General features: G+C 39.7%; 2 protein-coding genes across 2 annotated transcripts; one reads left to right on the top strand and one right to left on the bottom strand.

Annotated features, from left to right (window-relative positions):
• Positions 1-5563: 5563 nt before the first annotated feature.
• On the bottom strand, positions 5564-7446 carry LOC135239966 (proteinase-activated receptor 3-like). Its single transcript, XM_064309001.1, has 2 exons — positions 7166-7446; positions 5564-6833 (listed from the first exon to the last, which is right to left on the bottom strand). The coding sequence occupies exons 1-2, from the start codon at positions 7236-7238 to the stop codon at positions 5767-5769; spliced, it is 1140 nt and encodes a 379-aa protein (XP_064165071.1). The 5' UTR covers positions 7239-7446; the 3' UTR covers positions 5564-5766.
• Positions 7447-14002: 6556 nt separating this feature from the next.
• Positions 14003-15187, top strand: LOC135239884 (proteinase-activated receptor 1-like). Its single transcript, XM_064308870.1, has one exon. It carries the CDS (start codon positions 14186-14188, stop codon positions 15185-15187), a length of 1002 nt encoding a protein of 333 aa, XP_064164940.1. The 5' UTR covers positions 14003-14185.
• Positions 15188-23840: the final 8653 nt, after the last annotated feature.

Genomic DNA, 23840 nt, shown 5'->3' with positions numbered 1-23840 from the left:
GCTGCCACTACGACTACCACTACTACTGATATTACTACTACTGCTGCTACTACATGACTACCACTACTACTATTCCTGCTACTGTTGCTACTACTACTACTACTATTACTGCTTCCACTACGACTACTATTACTGCTACTACTACTACCACTACTACTGCTATTACTACTACTGCTGCTACTACAATGACTACCACTACTACTATTATTATTATTATTATTATTATTATTATTATTATTATTCATATCTGACCCTACAAATACATCTGGGCTAGTTGAAATGACTCAAAATGACAAAGAACTTTTTTCAAAAGAGCCACACATTCCTGTTCAGGCACTGCTCTTGTGGATGGGCCCCACGGTTGGGTGATGAATCTGGACTGTATCACTGCTGACTGTAGCCAACACACATGCTGCCCAGGGAATGGAGGGTTTCAGTCAGCTGGGATGACAGCATTTGATTGTGTGACCTCTACTGGTCAACTGGGAAACTGCAAGTCCACCTGCTACAGAGCAAGGCTGTGTCAGAAACAGCTGACTTGTCTGCTATTGAATACATAAGGTTACATAAGTCTGCTCAATAGTAGGCAAGTAAGCCATTTTGGAAATGTTCCAAGTAAACCCAGAGCAGAAAACTGCTGTTGCAATGTTCCCTATGGGTTCAAATTTTCATGCTGCTTGCACTGTTGGCCGCACCCAATCAGGACAGGTATTTTGCCTCAAGTGTCAATGGAAAAATATCTGTAATGACATCACCGATTTAGGTGTGGTCGGCAGCGCAACCTAGCTAAAGATTTCAATCTACAGTGAGTGCTGTAACAAGTTTTCTGTCCAGTGTTGACTTACTCTTTAAGCTGCACATGAAGTGACTTCCTCTGACTCATGTGCAAGTCAGCCTGACTGTGTTGAGGGGCCGGGGGGGGGGGGGGGGCGGGTAAGCATGAGAAAACCATGTATTGTATTATTTACATTCTAACTTTTAAAAAAACATTGCTGATCTCATCAAGTAATTTGGATTAAAGTGGGTTTTTCAGAATATCTTCAGCATCCAGAGGTGGGAAGAATACACACATACAAGCATTGTTACTTTAATGAAAATGTATTAAAGTTAAAGTAGCCCTCCTAAAAAAAAAAAAATGACAAGGACTGAAACACAGCGGAGACTGCTCAGAGGAGGATATCCTGCCATGTCAACATTGTATCCATTGAAATCTGTTAGAAAAATGGATAGTTCACTTCATTAAGTTTTTAAAAATTGTATACCAAGTTGTGATTCATATGATTTTTGACATATCCTAATCATACAATGTCTGGACCAGAATCACAAAATGTGAAACACATCACATTTATCAAGAAACCAAATACATGTTGTATAAAAAGATAATGTAAATGGTGCTATATTCATGATGATGTAAACTAATGCTGACATATACAGTATTGTTTCACCCTTTCAGATATTAATCTCAGGAAAATATGTTCTGTACACGGTTATAAAACCAAGTTCCTTACACCGCACAATGAAATAAAGTAAAGCATTAAAGCAAGGGATGTGTGAGGTGGTGGCACCTCTCACTCTGATTTCTGCGGGTTAATTGACCCTGACGAGGGGCAGGTGTGTGAGTGCTATGGTGAGGTGATGGCACCTCACAGGCATTTGCTCTGAGCTAATTGTCCCTGATGAGGGTCAGGTGTGGGAGGCCTATATCTAGCCCCTGATTTCTGGGGTTCAGCGCAGACTCTTTGTTTGTCAGACTCTTGGTGTGTAGGGGTGTGAGAATCGGCAGAAGTTACCGTATTGATCCTATCTGCCAGATTTGATCACCGTTTAGTTTCTTCTCAAGCTGTTTATCTCTTCGCGCTGTGGAGGACATTTTGCCCTCGTCTCTTTAGTTTTCCTTTTGTTTTCTACCCGCCAGGCTGCGAATATCCTTTTTCTTTTGTAAGTGACCCCACTCTGTTTTTCTAGTGGGGGTTTTCTTTCTGGGTAGCTACGCTGTGGCGGTGTTTCATTTCTTTTAGTTTTCTGAGCCCGCTGACAGAAGTTTCAGTGAGTGGAGGGAGCGATTACTTGGCTCTTTATTATTTGGTCTTTCCCCCTCCCTTTCTATCACTCGGCGATTTTGTGGATACCCCTCAGGGTTAACTTTTAGATCCCCTCGGTCCGCAATTGCGTCCCACCCTCCTCAACCGTGACAGGATGATTCTTTGTTTATATTGAAGCCATGGTTACTTAAGCTCCTGTTGACATTTCTCAGCACCTTGCGTTGTGTGGAAAATCTGCTTCTCCACTGACAGTCATGAATGGACAACACTGTGTTTGTTCGACGCTCTCCTCAGTGAGGTGTGGAAATTCTCAGGTTATGCATGTGACACAGAAGCAAGAGTTTGAGCACCCAAATCAGAGACATCTTGGGCCGTGAATGTTTTTATGTTTTATATATTGACGGTTTTGACAGTTTTTATTGTTTTGCATAAATAACCATGGTCATCAAAAGTTTTACCACAGACACATTTCCAACCCCTTTAGGTGATTTACCGTCAACATTTTCAAAGTCAGTCTTCTATAATATAAGCAGCACAGCCATGAGGGCCCTGACAAAGGATCTTGACTTCAGCCCTTCCCTGATCTCTGTCCAGCAGTGTCCCCTAAGTAGTTCATGTAGGGGCTGATGACACATGATTTACAGTATACCTAATATTCCAGTTGCATGACATAAATTAATGTTGTTCCTTTAAGATTGCTTTCTTAATGTTACTTTGCATGTCTGAAGCACAACAAAACCATACTTTATTCCACAATTTAAAGAAAACAATCAAAAATATTATGATATACATGGCGTCATTCTGGGGGCATAAAAACATCTTGATATGATAAATATTATTTTTAGAACGTATCACCCAACCCTTCTGTATATTCCACAGAATGAAAGAGAAATGCAGTGCAGTCTTAGAGAGGCAATTGCAGTCACACAAAAACTGCAGAGATTTTAAAAATGAAAAAGAATCTTGATAGGGAAAAGGCCAAGTTGCTTTGCCAGCATAATAAAAAATCAGACATCAAAAGAAAATAAAATGTTGCTTTATTTCCCATTGAGGGTGTGTGTGTGCTGTAAAATGCTGTAAAATGCATGTGCAGATTTGCTGAGTGAGTCTTTCTGCTCTCTCTTTCTCTCTTCACAGATGGATAATGGACCAAAATAAATGTAATGTCATTGCATTTCGGCATCCATGCAATAGGGGCTCTAGAACCCTCAGTTCTGGCCCTGGGACTCGATGTAGGGTAGGCAATTAAACTGCTGCCCCCTTGGCACACAAGCCTTCCCGAGGAAGACTGCTGAACGGAATGTACTTTGATACTTACCTGCAGAGCTATATTTCTCAAATTGTGCACAGTTAGTTTGCTGCTCACATGGCTGCTCAAACATGTTCTTATTTGCAAGCCATTTTGATAATCATAAAAACTAGTACCCTGCCTTATTGACTGGATGATTTACCGCTTTTTGCTTAGAATTTATAATGAAAATTTTTATTTTATTTTTTATCATTTGTTCAGAATTTACAAATTTAAGGTTTGCTTTGAATTTTATAGGAAATAATGCTACTTTTATGCTTCATTCGTTGTCTTTATGAAATAAATGACAGTTATCCAAGTTGGCTGCATTCTGGTTGAGCTGAAATTCAATGTAGCTGAAAGGTTAGCCAGAATGAGCTCATAGAAAATACAAATGATGCTCAGTGAAACTAGCTGCATTGCTGGGGAGGGAAGTAGCATGGGTATTCTAAAGGGACCCAGTCCGGGAATAGCTCGTATACCATGAGGATGTGATTTTGACCCAGAGGCCCACTAAAAGCATAAGCTTTGGCCACAATGTTTCATTTGAACATGTGCATCCCAGCCACCTATGCAGTCGCTGTTTGTGTGTGTGTGTGTGTGTGTCTGTAGGTGTGTGTGTGTGTGTATGCATGTGTGTGTATTTATGCATTGAGCCCTACAGCATTTTATTTGTAACAGCCCCTCAAATCTTAATCATTAGGCTAAAGACATACTGTAATGGCAATCATAGCCACCAAAAGTTCTGAAGATTCATCATTTCCCAGAATCAAATTAAACCTAACTGCTGAGTGAGGTTTACTTTATTTTCAGTGGGACAGACTGTCACAGTGTTGAGTAATTTGAAGTTGTCCAGGGTTTCCAAACAGTATAACAATGTAAACTAGTGACCATGGTATGTACATGGCCATGCCCTAGATCGTGTTACCCTCAGAACTGCTGTTGTGGAAAATGACTTAATATGGATTTCTTTCTGACTGAAAAATGTAATAGTACAGAGGGTCTAAGGGGACTTGCAATCTGATTGATGGATGTCATGGGAGATAAAGTTTTGCAAGATGTCAGTTATATTTGGGTGAGCATTTGTACAAAAACAAAACTGAACTCAGTTGACATACTTGCTTAAATGACATACCTCTATGAAAACAGGTGATTTTAAAAAATGCCACTAGAGGCCACTGTTGCCTTTTACAGTTGCTTTTATTTAATAGAAAACTTGAAATGTGGAGATAGTGTTCTAAATTCATGTATGTGAATTTATGTTCGTCTTTAGAATTTTTTTTTCATATTTGCAGTGCAAAGTCTTGCTGAATATAATTATTATTCAATACTTTGATAGCGCGGTCTCTGGAGGGTGTGCGCAGAACAGCATCAGGGGAATTATGCACAAGTTCCCACACAAGTTCTCCCGAAATATCTGTGGTTTGCGTAGATAACCCCATTAAAGGAAAAAAAACATCCCCATCCATGGTAATAAAACTGGGATCAAAGACTGGGGAAAAAAATGGGGTTGCACTGAATTTCAGCACAAATGTATAACTCACAGACATACTTAGCTGAGCTGAAATGACTATGCGGAATGGTGTTAATAACATGTTACTGTGATATGTAGAGTATGTATGTGAGGTGATACATTGGACCAAACCTATAAAAAAGTTTTTTTTTTTTTATCTGTCCCGGTGTCTAAGAAAATGGATTGAAAACAGGTATTTGTGACTACTGTATTATAGACATGACTACTAACATAATTGGTAGTTAATTAAAAAAGCATGAAGAATTTTACTACAGAAAAATCAAGTTGATCGGGTGGTCATCCAAACTGCTCCTGAATTAACAACAGTTGTTCTTCTTGTGTCATAAACTCAATGAGGGAGTTGCTGCCAAGCACAGTAAATTTCTGTAGGTTTCATACAGTAAATAGTTAACTTCTCACAACACCCTGTCTACTATACTTGGGTACTTACATGCCTCATTTGAGCTAATCTCAATACTGCATGAGTTGAACTCGTCTTTCCCACTCATGTTTTCACAGCTTCCTCTCCATAGTTCATTCAGCGGTCTAATCCAGTAATCCCAACACTGCACCCTCAGTGACTCATGGCTCTTGTTGGACAGCAAGCAGAAACTGTGAATGCACACAGGAGTTATTTTTGATTCATCTCATACCATAGTAGTTTTTTCATCAAGCATTTCATCATGTTTGGCTGGTAATGAAGATACAAGCACAGTGAAGTTAAATGAATAAGCAATATTTTATTTTTATTATCTTCATTTATTACAAAACTTAATATGAAAATGACAAATGCTGATGATAATACTGGCTCTGTCTGTTTGTTGTACATTTCTGATTGCATACATATATGATTTCACATTATTTACGATGAAAAGGCCAGTCCTTGGCCAGTGCAAACCTTTTTTTTTTTGCAGATTTGGTTTTTATGTGGACGTACTGAGAGTTTTTCCTTTAAACGTGATAAAGTACTGCTTCGACCCAGTGGATCTGGACATGAGAGAGAACAGGAAGGGGTCCAGACAGCTGTGAATGCCGCACAAACACATGGCCACACTGTAGTACACATAGAAGTGCTCCTCTTTGCTGGTGTACAGTTTGACATAATGAATAAAGTGGATCACGTTACTGGGCGTAAAGCACACTGTGAATATGATGAACACCAAGGTACTCATTTTGATATAATGCATACAGTCATCGTGCGCTTTGTTCAGCTGGAAGATTATAAACACGTGGGAGACGACAGTGACCATGAAGGGTACAAAGAATCCCAGACATATCAGAGTGAGCTTATAGTAGGGCAGGAAGGAGTAGGACTCGTCATTTAGGGGGAGGACATCGTGGCAGGTGGTTATTCCAAGGTCAGGGAGATGGTAGCTCTGGCGAATGAGGAATTCTGGGACCATGGCAGTGAAGAACAGGACCCAAACCATCAGGCTGCAGCACATGGTGCATGAGTGCTTGGGCAGGCTCTTGTAGGTGAAGGGGTGGACAATGGCCAGGTAGCGATTGATGCTGATGCACATGAGCGTCTGGATGGAGCAGTAGACGTTTCCATAGAAACAGGCCGTCACCACCTTGCACGCAGCCTCTCCAAACACCCAGTGGTTTCCGTTGAAGTGGTAGAACGCTTTCAGGGTCAGAGTTATCAGAAAAAGGAGGTCGGAGAGGGCCAGGCTGAAGTAGAGGATGGCGGTGGAGAATGTTTTGGTTTTGGCGGTCAGTGCCACCAGAACAATGGCGTTGGATGGTATCCCAATGATAATGGCCACCACATAGGCAGCAGGGATGATTTGAGTGCTCAGGACACTAGTGAAGTAACTGGCAGTGCCATTGGCCTGCAGGCCCAACTTCAGGAACAAAGTGGGAGAAGGGGAGGAGGGGACTGTCCTCATCGTGTTTTGCGGATGTACGATTTTCCCCTTCAATCCCCCTCTGAAGCTTCGAGGACTGATAGCGGTGATGTTTCGGTTTTCTTTGTGGGATTTGTTCCCTGTTCATAATGATAGGTGTTAAAAAGTCTATAATGCCAGAATACAGTACAGAATACTAGAAAGTCATAGCATGATTTCATTTTATTTCACAACTGGTCATTTTGAAATGAGTGCCAGAAACTATCTGTATTAATGATCTTGGAGTGCATATGTTTTAATCAGATACAACACGAAACATACTAATACATAAAATACTTTAATTTAGTTCAATGGCTGACACTAAATTCAGAAATAAAAAATATCAGTTTTTTTTCCATCAAATTGCATTTCTATTAGATGATTATATTTTCTCAAAAACTGAGTCCTTGATAATGTAGCAAACCACTCTTACCGTTGTCTTGGAGAGATACATCCAGCAACAGAAGAGAAAGCAGTAATATCAGCAGTACTGTTTTTGACATCATTCCTCCTTAGACTCGGTAGTCCTAATGTCTGTGTAGCACTCCTCAAAAAACAGTTGTATACTGTAGTCTAGAGATCTCGTGCTCGAGGTCCAGCCCACATTTGTTTACATGTCTTAGCAGAGCTGGCTATCAAATTTGACGTAATATGCAATCCAGCGGTGTGGTTGGTGTGTGCCTGATGCAAGCAAAGAGGACTCCCTCATCCACGCACAGAGTTGTCCCCGTCACAGCTGCATGAGGAGGAGGAGCAGCAGACCAGCACGGGGATGAATTCTTCTCCGCCGTGTCAACTTCCCAGGCTCTGAACATTCATCTGCCAGTGGGCGGAGACTGCGTTGTAGTTGCCACACAGTTTGCTCACTTAAACAACACTGCTCTTCCGAGCATCGCCTTTGGCTTTGAAATCGCGTTATACTGTATGCTCATTTCAGAATCAATCCAGGCCTCATTCTAATTTTTAATATGAATTACCTGTGTGAGAATTTTTTTTTTTTTAAGTCTGTCTGTCTGGTTTTATATATTCATTGTTCTGTGTGACAATGTAGGCAAGAAATAAGATTTTTATTTCAATGAATTTGCTTTTTGCCATAAAACTGTGCTTTGTCTTTTTGAATTTTTCTGAAAGATGCCCAAAAAGCGTTTGTTTTCAAATTCTGTATTAGGTGTCATATTGCTGTGTCTATTCACACAATGAGCTGTCATTTGTGATGGCATTGTTTACTGTGTAACAGGCAGATCTATTTGATGAAGCTAATTACAGTACAGCCCTATTCACACTGTAAATAACATCAACACAACAAGTTAAAAGTGATGAGCAGAAGATTGGGGAGTCTATTTAGTGCGGAGCAGTAGATCAGGGCAAAAACATGGCTTGATTCTTAGTTGAAAGGTGTGAAACCTGTTATTCTTTGGTTTTGTTTGTTATTTATCTTCAAAATTAAGACATGTACTCTGAAAGTACTTGTAGTTATGTGAACGTTTCTATTATAGTACTTTTGTGTGTGTTTTTGTCATTGTGTTCTTTTAAATTTTCCATAAGCAGCATTAAAATTTATTTGAATCCTTAAAATGTGCATGTGCCAAAGTACGTTGATTCACTTTGAGTGTAAGTTTTTATGAAGATTGGAAACCAGCTGATATGGAAGGGAAGAAGCATCTGGCTGGAGCAGATATGTCATCTCTGACTGTTATTAGAGCCAAGTTTGTCTCATCTTCCAGTCTACTGGGGAAATTATGTTGTGCCTCTGGGGAACATGTCTGATTATATATCCTAAAATTCTTACATGACATAGAATCCATTGCAGTGATTAAATGTCATCATCAAAGTTCAGTGAACCAGTCTTGTGATCTCCAGTACAGCCCAGCACATTGTGTTTGTCATTTGCATCATTAAGGGATATGTGATAAAAGTTTTGTAGTTGAGTGTCTTGTTGGTGAATGGGCACTAATGACATGCTTTTAAATGGTATGAAATCATATGTCAGAATTAATTAAAGTGTTAACTTACTAAGTGTTAACAAAAGGAGTTTTGTGCACTATGACATACGGTTAACATAAACTGTCCCTTTAAGTGTCTTTGACTTATATAAACCAGTTCCTCCTCTAGTTCCCTGATTTGTTTCCTAAATATATTCATACAAATCATGGGCGAGTTACAGGTGCTGAGAAACCCTAAAAACACCTTTGGGGATAAATTCCACAGAAAGCCTCCTCGGTGTCAGTAGTCTTTTACACTTGTTTGAGCATGTGAAAGACAGAAGACATGCAATTTAGCATGGTCTATATAATCTGATGAAAGACACATTTTCAACGTACAAAAATGCCAAGTTGCTCACACATAGCCTTTCTTTTCATAGAATTAATGGCCAGAGGTTTTTGCTCAACAATGGTGCAAAGATGCAGAGTTTTAATAACTGTCCAAGTAGAACTATCAACCAGAGTTTTGCTTGACAACGGTAAATACATTTTTTTTTTTAAATGGCCAAAGCGGAGAAGAATATTTCCATTTCAGCTGATTAAGTCAATAAGAATAAATAAACATATGTGACTACACATGCCTCATTATTAGTATTGGTTTTATAAGCAGAATTGACTACTCCGGACAGTCCGTTAGTCATACATTATTTTCCAATAACGAGACAGAACGTCATGGTTTATTCCTTAAATACGGTATGTACACTATATGACCAAAAGTACCTGGACACCCCTTTAGTCTGGGCCTGTTTTTCATTGATTGGGCTAGGCCTCTTAGTTCCAGTGAAGGTGAATCTAAATGCTACAGCATACAATCACATTCTAAAGGATTCTGTGCTCTCCCTACAGTTTGGAATAGACCCTTGCCTGTTTCTACATACCAATGCTCTGAGGACACAGCAAGGTCCATTTGGCTTTGTTAACAACATGGAGGAAATGGACTGGCCTGCACAGAGCTCTAACCTGAACCCCAGCCAACACCTAATTGGGGACTACTTGGAAAGCCAGCTGCAAGCCAGGCCTAATGGCCCGATCAGTGCCCAACCTCATTAATGCACTTGTGGCTGAATGGAAACAAATCCCTGCAGCAATGCTCCAACATCTAGTGTAAAGCCTTCCCAGAAGAGTGGAGGTTGTTATAATGGACCAATGCCATATTAATGCCCAGAATTCTGGATCAAATTTTGGATCTCAGGTGTCCACATACATTTGGCCATGCAGTGTAAATATAAATAAGTAACATAGATGAATATAAAATAAAAACAATCAAAATAACATAAAAATATGCCTGTTGGTTGTGTACTGCTGATGTTCAAAATATTAGTACTGTGATGAGACTCGTAGATAGATTAATGGAACAGTAGAAAGATCAGACATGGCATAGTTCCATGGCACTTTTTTTAAACATGACTGGAAAATGTTCAAATGTGACATTTGTTAATTGCAGGAACCTAAATTTCTTACATGTAATTGTGTATGTGTTTGTATATGTACAGTGTACACCTACATATTGTACAACGATACGTAATGTCATAAGTATTAAATAAACTACACAAAACATATCTGTTGTTCTAAGAAGGATAGTCGTTAAGTGTGGGTGTATGTGAATATGGCTCCCGTGACCCTCTTTCGTTCTCTTTGAATTTCTTTTTGTAGATGCAATGTTGTTGGCAATACTGTGTATGGATTAAATTAGCTGTGTTCACTTTTTGTTTGCACTATTAACTGTTGGTTTGTTCAGCTAACTTTACACATTGATTATAAATTTGTCTCCGGTGCCTTCTTGGTAATATTGCAGTTTTGTATAAATGACAGTGTCACTGATGTTCTTGAACTGTAAGTCACTGTGGATAAGTGTCTGTTAAGTGAATATAATTTAATGTACTATAGTGTGGACACCGTGTTTTCTTGATTTAATGTGATATGTCTCTTTGTGTATTGGTAGCATGAACTTCTGCCTGGGTCCAGTCATCCACTGTACTACTTTGTTTAATCTCAGTGCAGGTTTCCCTCCTCCTTGTCTGTCAGGCTTCACCAGATAGCTCATGATCAGGAAAAAAAGAGGCAGGCTCTGAGCATTCTTTTGTTATGTTCATAACACAAATTAGCTGCAGGGTGTGTCCAGGCAGTGGTTCACAATGCTAATGCACATTGAGAGCAGCCATTACTTAATGACTTCCTGTGACTTTTAAAGGGCTGCTAATGTTGATAGACCACAATTATGTCATTGATTTGTGTTTTCTTGGAGAGACATCAAATACAGTTGTACTTCATGCGCTTTCATCACAACTGAACGAATAATGAATTATTATCTATCTAACTAGCTATCTATCTATCCGTCTATCATCCATCTGAATTACCTGAAGAAAATACCTATGAGAGCCTTCAGGTATTGCAATTATTATTTTATAAAGCAGTGAACTGAGGAGGGAATATCCTACTGCAAGATGTAAACTAGTTTGTACTTATTCATGCGGCAGTGCAAATAAACTATGATGCTGACATCATCTGAATGTTTATCGTGTTTGACCTGAAATTCAGCACTCATTACTAGAAGCAGGCACTAGTGAACAGTCGGGTGGAGCACTTCTGCCAGCTATCATATTGAAACATTTAATTTCACTTAATTGCATATATAATAACAGTATCTTCAAAACATACATTTTTCCGGACACTGATACTTGAAGTGGAAGCTACGGCTATGTTCTTTGTATTTTCAGTTTTGCTTTGCCTGCACAGTGCAACTGCAGGAAATGGTAAGTATCCTCTTTACTATCTTACCTGTGATTATTAGTTAATTGGATTGTCAGTGTAAAGGCGGGTGGCGGCAGTTAACTAAACGGTGCACAAATCTATACACTGCAAGTGTTTTGATAATATGTATCAATATTTACAGTTGAGGCCAAACGTTTACATTCACATAGACTAAAGATATTTAAACTCAGTTTTTCACAACTCTGCACATTTCATGTTACCATACATTTATTTTGGCAAGTCAATTAGAGCATCTACTTTGTTCAGAGTTATTTCAGCTTTAATTGACTATATTGGAATTCCAGTGGGTAAAAAATTTACGTACACCAAGTTGACTGTCTCTTTAAACAGTCTGGAAGATTCCAGAAATTGATGTAATGACATTTTAGAAGCTTCTGATTGACCAATTGTCATAATTAGGAGTTAATTGGGAGTTAATTGGCACCTGTGGCTGTATTTAAGGGCGTACCTTTAGAGCCACTGCCTTTTTTCCCTTGATACCATGGGAAAATCTAAGCAACTCAGCCAAGACCTCAGAAATAAAATTGTGGACCTGCACAAGTCTGGTTCCTCCTTACGAGCAATTTCCAAACAACTGAAGATACCATGAGTGTCATGGTTCTGTGTTTTCTGTCTGTCCTTCCTTGTTGGGCCGCCAGATGGCGGCACTTCTGTTTGGTGTCCTGCTTGTACCTTGTTTAATTGTATTTGTGTTTTCAATTGTTCAATTATTGTTTTTTGGTTATCTTGTTTTCCCCTCCCTCTCTGTGGCCTGATTGTGCATTGTGCCCTGCTGTGTCTCGTCAGTGTCTTGTCTATTTAAGTTCCCTTCTCCCTGACTCACGTGCTGGATCCTTGTTGTTAGTTTGTTTGTTCGTGCTTCTGATCGTGTTTCTGCCCCGTGTGTTTCTTGCTAAGAGTAGCCTCCAGTGTTTTTGCCCACGTTCCATTTCTTGTGTTTTTGGATTGTTGGATTTTCTTTGTTTCCTTAGTTTTGAAAATCTTACTTTGTTTTTTAGGACTTGCCCTGCGCGGCCTCGTTTGTTCCCTTTTGTTTTTTGTTCAAATTAAAAGCAACACTCCTGGTTTTGCGTTTACTCTGGATTTTGAGTGTTTTTTGACTCTGCGTTTGGGTCCATCCCCTCGCCCACCCTGACAATGAGCATCTGTACAAAGACCGCAGAAGATCGCACTTCAAGACCAGCATAAAAAAGCCTGCATGAAGTTTGCAGTGATCACCAGGACCAAGACCTAGCCTTTGGAGGAGTGTTCACTGGTCAGATGAAACAAAATTTGAGCTGTTTGGCCATAATGATCAGAGCTATGTATGGAGGAAAAAAGGTGAGGCTTTTAATATGTAGAACACCATCCCAACCGTGAAGCATGGTAGTGGAAGTACCATGTTGTGGGAGTGTTTTGCTGGAAAAGGGACTGGTGCACATCAGAAAATAGATGGCATCATGAAGGAGGAGGAATATCTAGAAATACTGATCCAACACCTCAAGACATCAGCTAGAAAGTTAAAACTTGGTCACAACTGGGTCTCCCAGAAGGAAAATGATCCTAAGCATATCTCCAAAGTTGTAAGAACATGGCTTAAAGACAACAAAGTGAAAGTATTGGAGTGGCCATCACAAAGCCCTGATCTGAATCCCATAAATTTGTGGACTGAACTGAAAAAGCATGTCTGAGCAAGGAGGCCCACAAACCTGAATGAGTTACACCAATTCGGTCAGGAGGAAAGGGCAAAAATACAGCAAAGCATTGTGAGAAGCTTGTGGATGGTTACGCCAAGCAATTGATTCAAGTTAAGCAATTAAAAGGCAATGCCACCAAATACTAACAAGGTGTATGTAAACTTTTGACCCACTGAAAATCTGAGATTCATTTCAGCTTTTATGTATTGTCTCTTAGCTATTATTTTGAAATGACCTCTTATGGAAATAAAGTAGATACCCTAATTGACTTAACACAGGAAATGTATGGTAACACGAAATGTGTGAAGTTGTGAAATTTAGTTTGAATGTCTTTAGCCTAGGTGTATGTAAACTTTTGGCCTCAACTGTTTTTTCTAACAACGGCTGATAAAAGTTTACATTCCCGAACACACTGAATTATGCAAAAGCTTAAAGCATTTAAAGAGAAGAACAAAACCTTTTTTGTTTTAACCTGCACTGCATAAAGGTTTCATATTCAAAAGGTACATACTGTATTTAGTGGTTACTATTGCTAATATGCCACACCATAGAGAATTTTCTTTGGTTACATTCAAGCAAACAAAACTGCACTATATTCAGTTTTATAAATAAATGTTTCTGTTTATTGGAAGGAACTGTTAATCATAAGAAAATGAATGTACCCTAACACTCACATTGAAAGTATTGCATATGCAGCACCATTCATTTAACATCTGAATCATTATTAAAGCCATGAGGTGAGTGTTCTGGACAAATAGTATCCCATTGAGGATTGAAGCATTTGGGTAACAAGCTTGGCTATTACATTGGACTTGCACTGTTTTAGCAAAACTAAGTAGAGCTACAAAAAGCTGACATCACCTCGCTTCAAACAAGCATGCATTAATACTGCAAAAATGCTTTATTATTTCAGGGATCGTGGAGTATGGTTTCCCAGCATTCCCTGAGACAAACTCTGAGGAAATCACAACTGTTAATGGCAGTGGGTCTGAAAACCTTACTGGCCACTGTCAAACACCTGAGATGAAGCAGATGCTGGGCATCAGCAAAGAGGCTACACTGTTCCTGACTGGCTCCCTTATGACCACAGTCATCCCCAGCATCTATGTCCTGGTGTTCATCGCCAGCGTCCCTCTCAACGCCGCCGCCATCTTTATGTTCTCGCTCAAAGTCCGACCCAAAAAGCCAGCAGTCATCTACATGCTCAACCTGGCCACAGCCGACCTGCTGTTTGTGCTGCTGCTCCCCTTCAAGGCATCATACCACTTCAACGGCAATGACTGGGTGTATGGACCGGCCATGTGCCGCGTGGTCACCTTCGCCTTCTACTGCAACATGTATGGCTCAGTCCTGCTGATGATGAGCATCAGCATGGATCGCTTCCTGGGTGTGGTCTACCCCATCAGATCGCTGGCCTGGCGCTGCCAGCGGAACGCAGTGGCCATGTGCTGTGCCATGTGGCTGCTGGCTGTTGCCGGGGTGATGCCCATCCTCCTGTCAGAGCAGACCATGTGCCTGCCCGAGCTGGGCATCATCACCTGCCATGACGTGACGGATGACAGGCAGATGCAGGGCTACTATCTCTACTTCTTCCCCGCCTTCACCTGTGTGTTCTTCTTCATCCCCCTCATCGTCACCACCGCCTGCTACATGAGCATCATCCGGGTCCTGCTTCGCTCCTGTGAGTCAAAGCGCTCCAAGAAGACCCGGGCCATAATCACGGCGGTCATGGTGCTGACGGTCTTTGTGGTCTGCTTCACCCCATCCAACATCCTCCTGCTTGCTCATTACTCACAGTTTTCCAAGCAGCACAGCAACAAATTATATATTGCTTACCTGGTCTCTGTGTGCATTGGGAGTGTGAACAGCTGCCTGGATCCAGTCATCTACTACTTCGGCTCGTCTCAGTGCCGGAAGCAGGTGACCCGGCTCCTCTGCCGTCAAGCCGCTCCAGGGAGTTCAGCGCAGAAAACTACAGAGACCAGCCAGTCGGGGACCTTCCAGGGCAGCCTGGAGAAGCGCTGACATCACAGAAGACTAATATGAAAAGTGATAATATGCACTTATTTTATTAAGATGTTACTGCACTTATGCATGTATTAAGCTTGCTTATGATATAGATAAATGCTATGCTAAAATGCTAAAATGATTATATATAGCAGTCTTCTCTTGCCATAAAATGGGTTTCCTCTTAATTCATTTTGTCTTATATGCATTGAAAACAATGCACATTGAAAACATGCATACTAATATATGTTAATTTAAATAATTAGTAATACATATACCTTCCAGTACTCAACTGTACCTTTACAGTACAATTCTTTTTTAAACTGTTGGCATTGTGCTGCTATAGAAAATAGACAGAGACTCAGAGTGTCTGTGCAAGGACTGTGTAAGGTTTGTTCAGCTGTGCTCCTCCCACCACAGATGCAGCTGATAGCAGTGAGACAGCATCTTAGTACAGTTGTAAATATTGCCATAGATTAGTGTACAGTGTAGTATAATGGGTACGGAGCTGGTCTTGTAACCCAAAGGTCACAGGTTTGATTCCCAGGCATGACACTGCTTTTTAATGATTATTTCATTTCTTTAATGAAAAAAAGTTATCAAACACCCATATCAAAAGTAATTGCCCCCTTAAACCTAATAACTGGTTCCAGCAACTTTAGCAGCAATAACAGTAACCAAACATTTCCTTTAATTTGATATCAGGCTATCACGTCAACGTGAAAGAATTGTATCCCACTCTTCTTTGTAGAATTGTTTTAATGAAGACTAAGTGGTAGGTTTTCGAGCATGAACTGCTTGTTTCCGGTCCTGCCACAGCATCTCTAATGGGGTCAAGTCAGGACTTTGACTGGGCCACTCCAATACTTTAATTTTTTTTTTGTCCAGCCATTCAGTTGTGCATTTTCTTTTGTGTTGTGGATCATCATCTTGCTGCGTAACCCAGTTAGCCTCCAGCTGCTGGATTAGCTGTCACATTGCCGTGTCTATTCACACAGTCAGCTGTAATTTGTGATGTCATTGTTTACTGTGTGATGAAACTAATTACAGCACACACCTGTTCACACTGTAAATAACACCAAGTTAAAAGTTATGAGGAGACGATTGGAGACTCCGTTTAGAGTGCAGCAGTAGAGCAGGGCGAAAACATGGCTTGATTCTCAGTTGAAAGGTGTGAAACCTGTTATTCTTCTGTTTTGTTATTTATCTTCAAAATTAAAACATTTACTCTGAAAGTGCTTGTAGTTATGTGAGAGTTTTTTATTATAGTACTTGTGTGTGTTTTTGTCATTGTGTTTTTTCCATTTTCCATGAGCAGCATTATAATTAATTTGAATCCTTCAAATGTGCATGTGCCAAAGTATGTATATTCACATTGAGTGTAAGTTTTTATGAAGACTGGAATCTCAGCAAACCAGCTGATATAGAAGGAAGGAAGCATCTGGCTGGGGCAGATATGCCATCTCCGACTGTTATAAGAGCCAAGTTTGTCTCATCTTCCAGTCTACTGGGGAAATGATGTTGTGTCTCTAGAGAACCTGTCTATATATTCTAAAATTCTTACATAAAAAGAACATTGCTCTGACAATGAGCGTTTGGTGAACCTGTCTTGGGAATTTCAGCACAGCCCAGTGCATTGTGTTTGTCATTTTCTTATTAAAGGATACGTAAAAAAAGTTGATAGACTGTCGTGTTGGTGAATGGGCACTAATGGACATGCTTTTAAATGGCATGAATTCATATGTCAGAATTAAATAAAATGTTAACTTACTAAGTGTTAACAAAAGGAGTTTTGTGCACTATAACATACAGTTAACATAAACTGTCCCTTTAAATGTGCAACCTTTCACTGAGTGCCACCAACAAAATGACTGGAAACAATGGGCCAATTACAGGTACTGAAAAACCCTAAAAACACCTTTGGGGATAAATTCCACTGAAAGCTTCCTCAACGTCAGTAGCCTTTTGCACTTGTTTGAACATGCAATTTAGTGTGGTACATAACATCTGATGAAAGACACATTTTCAACGTACAAAAATGCCAAGTTACTCACACATAGCCTACAAAGTACTGTCTATGAGTCATTCATTCAAATCTAGGCCTGCCTTTAAAAGCATGAAACAGTATTGGCTATCTCAGATGACACAAATTAAACAAGCTGTATTCCGAAGCAATGCTACCCAATGTTTCCTAAATTGTTTCAAGTAACTTCAGAAAGCTCCTATCTTTGAAAGCTGACGGCCAGTTACCTGTCACTAAAATAGAACATTAACTCCTGGATTGTTTCAGCTGTCCACCATTATGTTGTTAAAGCTCTGTTACACTGTCGGGGAAGTCTTGTTCGATGTGTGTACATGGATGCAACGTTCCAGTTCTAACACCTGCTGAATGTGTCTCCTGTAACTGGAAGAGACCACTGCACAAAAAAACCTGCGAATAACTGATAGAAGATGTGGCACAACAGCCACTGTTAATGTTCCCCCAGAGTTGAGCCCCTTATAGTTTTAAAGGGTTTAAATGGTAAATGGACTGCATTTATATAGCGCTTTTATCCAAAGCGCTTTACAATTGATGCCTCTCATTCGCCAGAGCAGTTAGGGATTAGGGATTAGGTGTCTTGCTCAAGGACACTTCGACATGCCCGGGGTGGGGTTTGAACCGGCAACCCTCCGACTGCCAGACAATCGGTCTTACCTCCTGAGCTATGTCGCTGAGCTATGGGTTTACAAACAGTTTAACGCATAAACTAGTGACCATATTATGCTCAGTTTTTTCACTGGCTGCCATGCCACTGATTATTTCTACCCTCAGAACTGCTGTCGTGGAAAATTGCTTGATATGGATTTCTTTCTGACTGAAAAATGTGATTGGACATCATACACTAATAAGACAGGGGGTCTCAGCAGACATGGAATCTGCCAGTGAAGGATTTCATGGGAGTTAAAATTTTGCAAGATGTAAATTATATTTGGTTGAGCGTCTCAACAAAAACAAAACTGAGCTTTCAGTTGACCTTTTTGGTTAAATGGACACAGGTGAACCTCCAGGTGATTTTTGACACCAGTGATAAAAAAATAAACTTAAACGACCACCAGAGGCCACTGTTGCCTTTTACAATGGCAAAGTGGAGCGCTTAAAATGTGCCGGTATTGTTCTAAGTTCATTTATGTGAATGTATGTTTGTATTCAGTATTTTTTATTATTTGCAGTGCAATGTCTTGCTAAATATATTCAGTACTTGAACTGTTTTACTGTTTTGCATCACATTTGGGGAATTATACACAAAAACATCAAAAACATCTCCATCCATGGTGACAAAACTGGGGAACCAAAGACTGGGGAAAAAAACTGGGATCGAAGACGTCTTACACTCAATTTCAGCACAAATGAGTAACTCATAGCCATGCTGAGCTAAAATGACTATGTGGAGTGGTATTAATAAGGTTACTGTGATTTACAGTATGTATGTGAGGTGATACATAAAACCTTTTTACACAATCTATAAAAAGGTTTTTTTCATCTGTTCCGGTGTAGAATAAAATGGATTGAAAACAGATATTTGTGACTACTGTATTATAGGTACAGTATGGCTACTAACAGAATTCTGACATGGATAATTTTACTTAGCCTACAGTCAGCCAAACTGCTCCTGAATTAACAACAGTTCTCCTTGTTGCGTCATAAACTCTCTGCCAAGCTGCCAAATTTTGGTAGGTTTTATACAGTAAATAGTTGACTTTTCACAGCCTACTATAGTTGGGTACTATCATGCCTCCTTTGAGCAAATCTCAATACTGTATGAGTTAAACTTGTCTTTCCCACTCATTGTTTTTGTTGGACAGCAAGCAGAGACAGTGAATGCATACAGGAGTTAAACAGAGACAGTGAATGCACACAGAAGTTTAACAGAGACCGTGAATGCACACAGAAGTTTAACAGAGACAGTGAATGCACACAGGAGTTAAACAGAGACCGTGAATGCACACAGAAGTTTAACAGAGACAGTGAATGCACACAGGAGTTTATCAGAGAAAGTTAATGCACACAGGAGTTTAGCAGAGACAGTGAATGCACACAGGAGTTAAACAGAGACCATGAATGCACACAGGAGTTTAGCAGAGACAGTGAATGCACACAGGAGTTAAACAGAGACCATGAATGCACACAGGAGTTTAGCAGAGAGGGATAACGCACACAGGATTTCAGCAGAGACAATGAATGCACACAGGAGTTTAGCAAAGAGAGTTTATGCCAGGGGTGTAGGAGTGAGTTTGACATCGGGGGGGACACATTTGCTCCCCAGCCCCTACTCTCCCCCCACCACATCCCCCCCCATATTATAGTCAGTGGAACAGTTCATTGGTTCCAGCAGAGCCAGATATGGGTTTTAAAGATGCAGACACATGCTAGCCTCATTCATTCTGACCTGTAAGAGCTGGCTTTGTCGTTCCTCGTAAAATCTTGTGGTATATAATTTGAAAATGGTGAATATTAAAGATTGATACTCTACCCATTCAGTCGTCTGATTGCAACTTACTGACCCTACTCATTAGTAGACATCTACCCTATGATGTTAATGGGATGATTTTTTCATGATTTTTTTGAAGCTCCATTAAAAGCAATGATATTTGATATTTAGTGGGCTTGCTTCCGGCATGCCCACTCTTGCTATCTTTCTTTTTTTTTCTTATCTGCACTTTCTGCCCAACTATTCTAGCTTTAACTAGTCCTACAGTTTTGCACTACATTCAAACGTTTTACACTAAAAGGACCGGCTAGTTCCAGACATTGTTGCTTGTATTCAGATTTTTGAAATATTCAAAACTTTTTGAAATATTGAACTTTTTTTGTGGTCACTCCATAGAGGCTCATTCATGGACGTTTAGTGGAACGCTTTAGTAGGACGCATGCGCAGGTGGTCACTCAGGCATGGCTGTTTAGTTGGATGCACTTCCAATGGCACAAGATTTTTAAGCACAGCTTTATTGCCTAACGTTACTTTAGGTAACCCTAATATGTTAGCGTTTTGCCTACTTTAGTTAACCTAGTTAGTGCGAATGGATGCTATCCTGCACGCATGAGTAGGAGCTACGGACACACAGCTACAACCCACGTACGGATGCTCTCCTACATGCATGAGTAGGAGCTACGGACACACAGCTACAACCACCAATACAGATGTATGGACACGGACGCTACAACCACCGATACAGACGTGTGGACACACGAAGGACAACAAATAACATTACAGAGGTGAGGACATGCCAGAGCTAGCTAGCTATATAGTTAGCCAAGTTTTACTCAAGGCACATTTAGGATACGACTAAGCCCTGGAACATAATCGCTACTTGCTGATCCCCGGCTGTATATGTCATGCTATGGTGCGCCGTGGGTCTGGACGGTTTTGTGCTTCTTCTGAGCTATGCGACCTCATTGAAATGCATTGAGGCTTGAGGACAGTGCCAGTTGGAATTTGAAGCACACAATTCAGGAATTGTAACCTTTCTAGTTTGATATTGATATTTTTCAGCAAAATTATCAGAAATGGGGCAAGCTTAAGTGCTTTCAGTTTTAGGGCGACATGTTTAGGGCACCCCTGTTGCTTGACAACAGTAAAAATAAATTACCCAAAGGGAAGAACAATATTTCCATTTCAGCTGATTAAGTTGATAAAAATAAATAAACATGAAACTAACTAATATATAGGCCTGGTCATTGATAACCGTTATAAAAGCGGAATAAACCATTATGGACTGTCCCGTTAGTCATATACTGTACTATATTTTCCAATTACTAGATAGACTGTCATGGTTTATTCCTTACAAACACACTATATGACCAATAGTATCTGGACACCCCTTAGTCTGGGACTGTTTTTCATCGTTTGGGCTAGGCCTTAGTTCCAGCGAAGTAGAATCTTAATGCTACACCATGCAATCACATTCCAAACAATTCTGGGCTTTCCCTACAGTTTGGGGAAGACCCTTGTGTGTTTCAACATGATAATGCTCCGAGGACACTCCAAGTTCCGTATAGAAATGGTTTTATAAAGAACGTGGAAGGAAATTGACTGGCCTGCACAGAGTCCTGACCTGAACCCCTGCCAACACCTTTGGGACCAACTGGAAAGCCAGCTGCGAGCCAGGCCTAATGGCCCAATCAGTGCCCGACCTCATTAATGCACTTGTGGCTGAATGGAAGCAAATCCTTGCAGTGCTCCAACATCTATTAAATATAAAGCCTTCCCAGAAAAGTGGAGGTTGTTATAGTAGACAAACTCCATATTAATGCCCATAAAACTGGGTGAAATCGTGGATGTCCACATACTTTCGGCAATGTAGTGTATATATGAATAAGTAAAATAGATTAATGTAAAATAAAAACAATCAAAATAACAAAATAATAAAACAGATAAGAAAACATACAACAAGCTCTCCCACGAGATCTGTGGTTTGTGTAAGTATCCCATTAATGGGAAACAATGTGGAATCAAAAACCTTAATCTCTTCCATTGAAGGAACTGTGTGATGTCATAACTGCTGCAGCAGCTCTTGCAGCTGTGAGGTCAGGCACACTGTAGGCGTTTAACAGCATTGTGAAATTCGCTATGTCTTCCATTCTCATCTCCTGTTAACTCCACACAGGGGGGCGTTAACGTTTATTAACCGAGAAATCTTTAAAGCCATGCATGACGAACATGCCCTTTGTTTGGTACTGCTGATATTCTGAATATTAGTACTGAGACAAGACTCTTGTAGGTGAGTTCATGGAACAGTGGAAAGATCAGACATGGCATAGTTCCATGCCACTTTTTTAAAATGTGTGACTTTTTTAATGCATGACTAGGAAAAAATGTTTAAATCCGGCATTTGTTTTTGTAGAAACATAACATCTCACACATGTAATGCTCATATGTATGTACTCGTGTACACGTTTGTATGTGTACAATGTACACCTACTTATTGTACAACTGTAAGTTTCAAAATTGGAAACGTATACCAAAACATATTTGTTTATTTTTTTATTTATTTTATTTATTTATTTATTTTTTTTTTTTTTTTTGAGAAAGTGAACTACTTAACTATTGGGTGGGTGTATGTGAGTATGAGTTCCTCCAGTTCAGCCTTGTGTGTGAGGGTGACGGAAGCCATAGAAGACAGAACAATTTAAGATTAGTTTTACTATGCTGAATATGACTGGGATTTGGTGAATCCATTTATGGATGATAAATCAAATGATAATATCCATTAAATAAATTTTTTACAACAGTGAAAATAATACTTTAAATATAGTCACAAGTAAATAAAAAATCAGATGAGGTAATTCATTTATTTTGCAAATAATGTGCATTCTTGATACTGATAGTTGTATCAAAATAATAAACACATCCTCCCTAGTTTCAACAAAACTTATTCAACATACTGGTGTGTAGTCAATACTTAATTTGTTTAGTAAAATAATGGTGTTTTAGCATCAGCATATAGGTAGTTAAGTACATGCCTTTTCTTATTAGCAAAATAAATAAAGCATTTTCCTGATCGTGAGCTATCGGGTGGAGCTTGACAGACGGGGAGGAGGGAAACCTGCACTGAGATTAAACAAAGTAGTACAGTGGATGACTGGACCCAGGCAGAAGTTCATGCTACCAATGCACACGGAGACATATCACATTGAAACAAGAAAACACAGTGTCCGCACTATAGTATATTAAATTATATTCACTTATCCACAGTGACTTACAGTTCAAGAACATCAGTGACACTGTCATTTATACAAAACTGCAATAATACCAAGAAGGAGACAGTGGAGACACATTTATAATCAATGTGTAAAGTTAGCTGAACAAACCAACAAAAAAAATTATAAAATTAATAAAACTGAAGACAGCTAAATTAATGCATACAGAGCAATGCCAACAACATTGCATCTACAAAAAGATATTCAAGAAGAACGAAAGAGGGTCAGGGGAGCCACAGTGCAGTCAGCATTTCTGTCTGCTCTCGAAGACGGGCAGGGAAGGGTAGATGCCTTTGAGCATTCTTTTGTTGTGTTGTTTTGTTGTGTTGTGTTAGCTGCAGGGTGTGTCTAGGCAGTGGTTCACACTGCTAATGCACATTGAGAGCAGCCATTAATTAATGACCTCCTGTGACTTTTAAAGCGCTGCTAATGTTGATAGACCACAATTATGGCATTAATTTGTGTTTTCTTGGAGAGACATCGGATACAGTTGAACTTCATACACTTTTTTTCACAATAATAAGAAAGAATAATGATTTATTATCTATCTATCTAGCTATCTATCTATTCATCTATCATCCATCTGAATTACCTGAAGAAAATACCTATGAGAGCCTTCGGGTATTGCAATTATTATTTTAGTGCACTTATAAAGCAGTGAAATGAGGTGTAAATATCCTACTGCAAGATGTAAACTAGTTTGTGTTTATTCATGCGGAAGTGCAAATAAACTATGATGCTGACATCATCTGAATGTTAATTGTGTTTGACTTGCAATTCAGCACTCATTACTAGAAGAAGGCACTGGTGAACGGTCGGGCGGAACACTTCTGTCAGTTATCATATTGAACCATTTAATTTTATTTAATTGCATATATAATAACAATAACCTCAAAACGTACATTTTTCAGGACACTGATACTTGAAGTGGAA

The sequence above is a fragment of the Anguilla rostrata genome, chromosome 14, assembly GCF_018555375.3.
Source record: "Anguilla rostrata isolate EN2019 chromosome 14, ASM1855537v3, whole genome shotgun sequence".
Lineage (NCBI taxonomy): Eukaryota > Metazoa > Chordata > Actinopteri > Anguilliformes > Anguillidae > Anguilla > Anguilla rostrata.
Note: the sequence above shows the minus strand (reverse complement) of the source record. Positions and strands in the feature narration are given on the sequence as shown.

What these genes read in the sequence shown, in the direction of transcription:
- LOC135239966 (XM_064309001.1), bottom strand. Translation starts at nt 7,238, where the DNA reads ATGATGTCAAAAACAGTACTGCTGATATTACTGCTTTCTCTTCTGTTG. An exon ending in TGTATCTCTCCAAGACAACG is followed by an intron (nt 6,834 to 7,165) that starts GTAAGAGTGGTT and finishes CATTATGAACAG; the next exon opens with GGAACAAATCCCACAAAGAA.
- LOC135239884 (XM_064308870.1), top strand. Translation starts at nt 14,186, where the DNA reads ATGAAGCAGATGCTGGGCATCAGCAAAGAGGCTACACTGTTCCTGACT.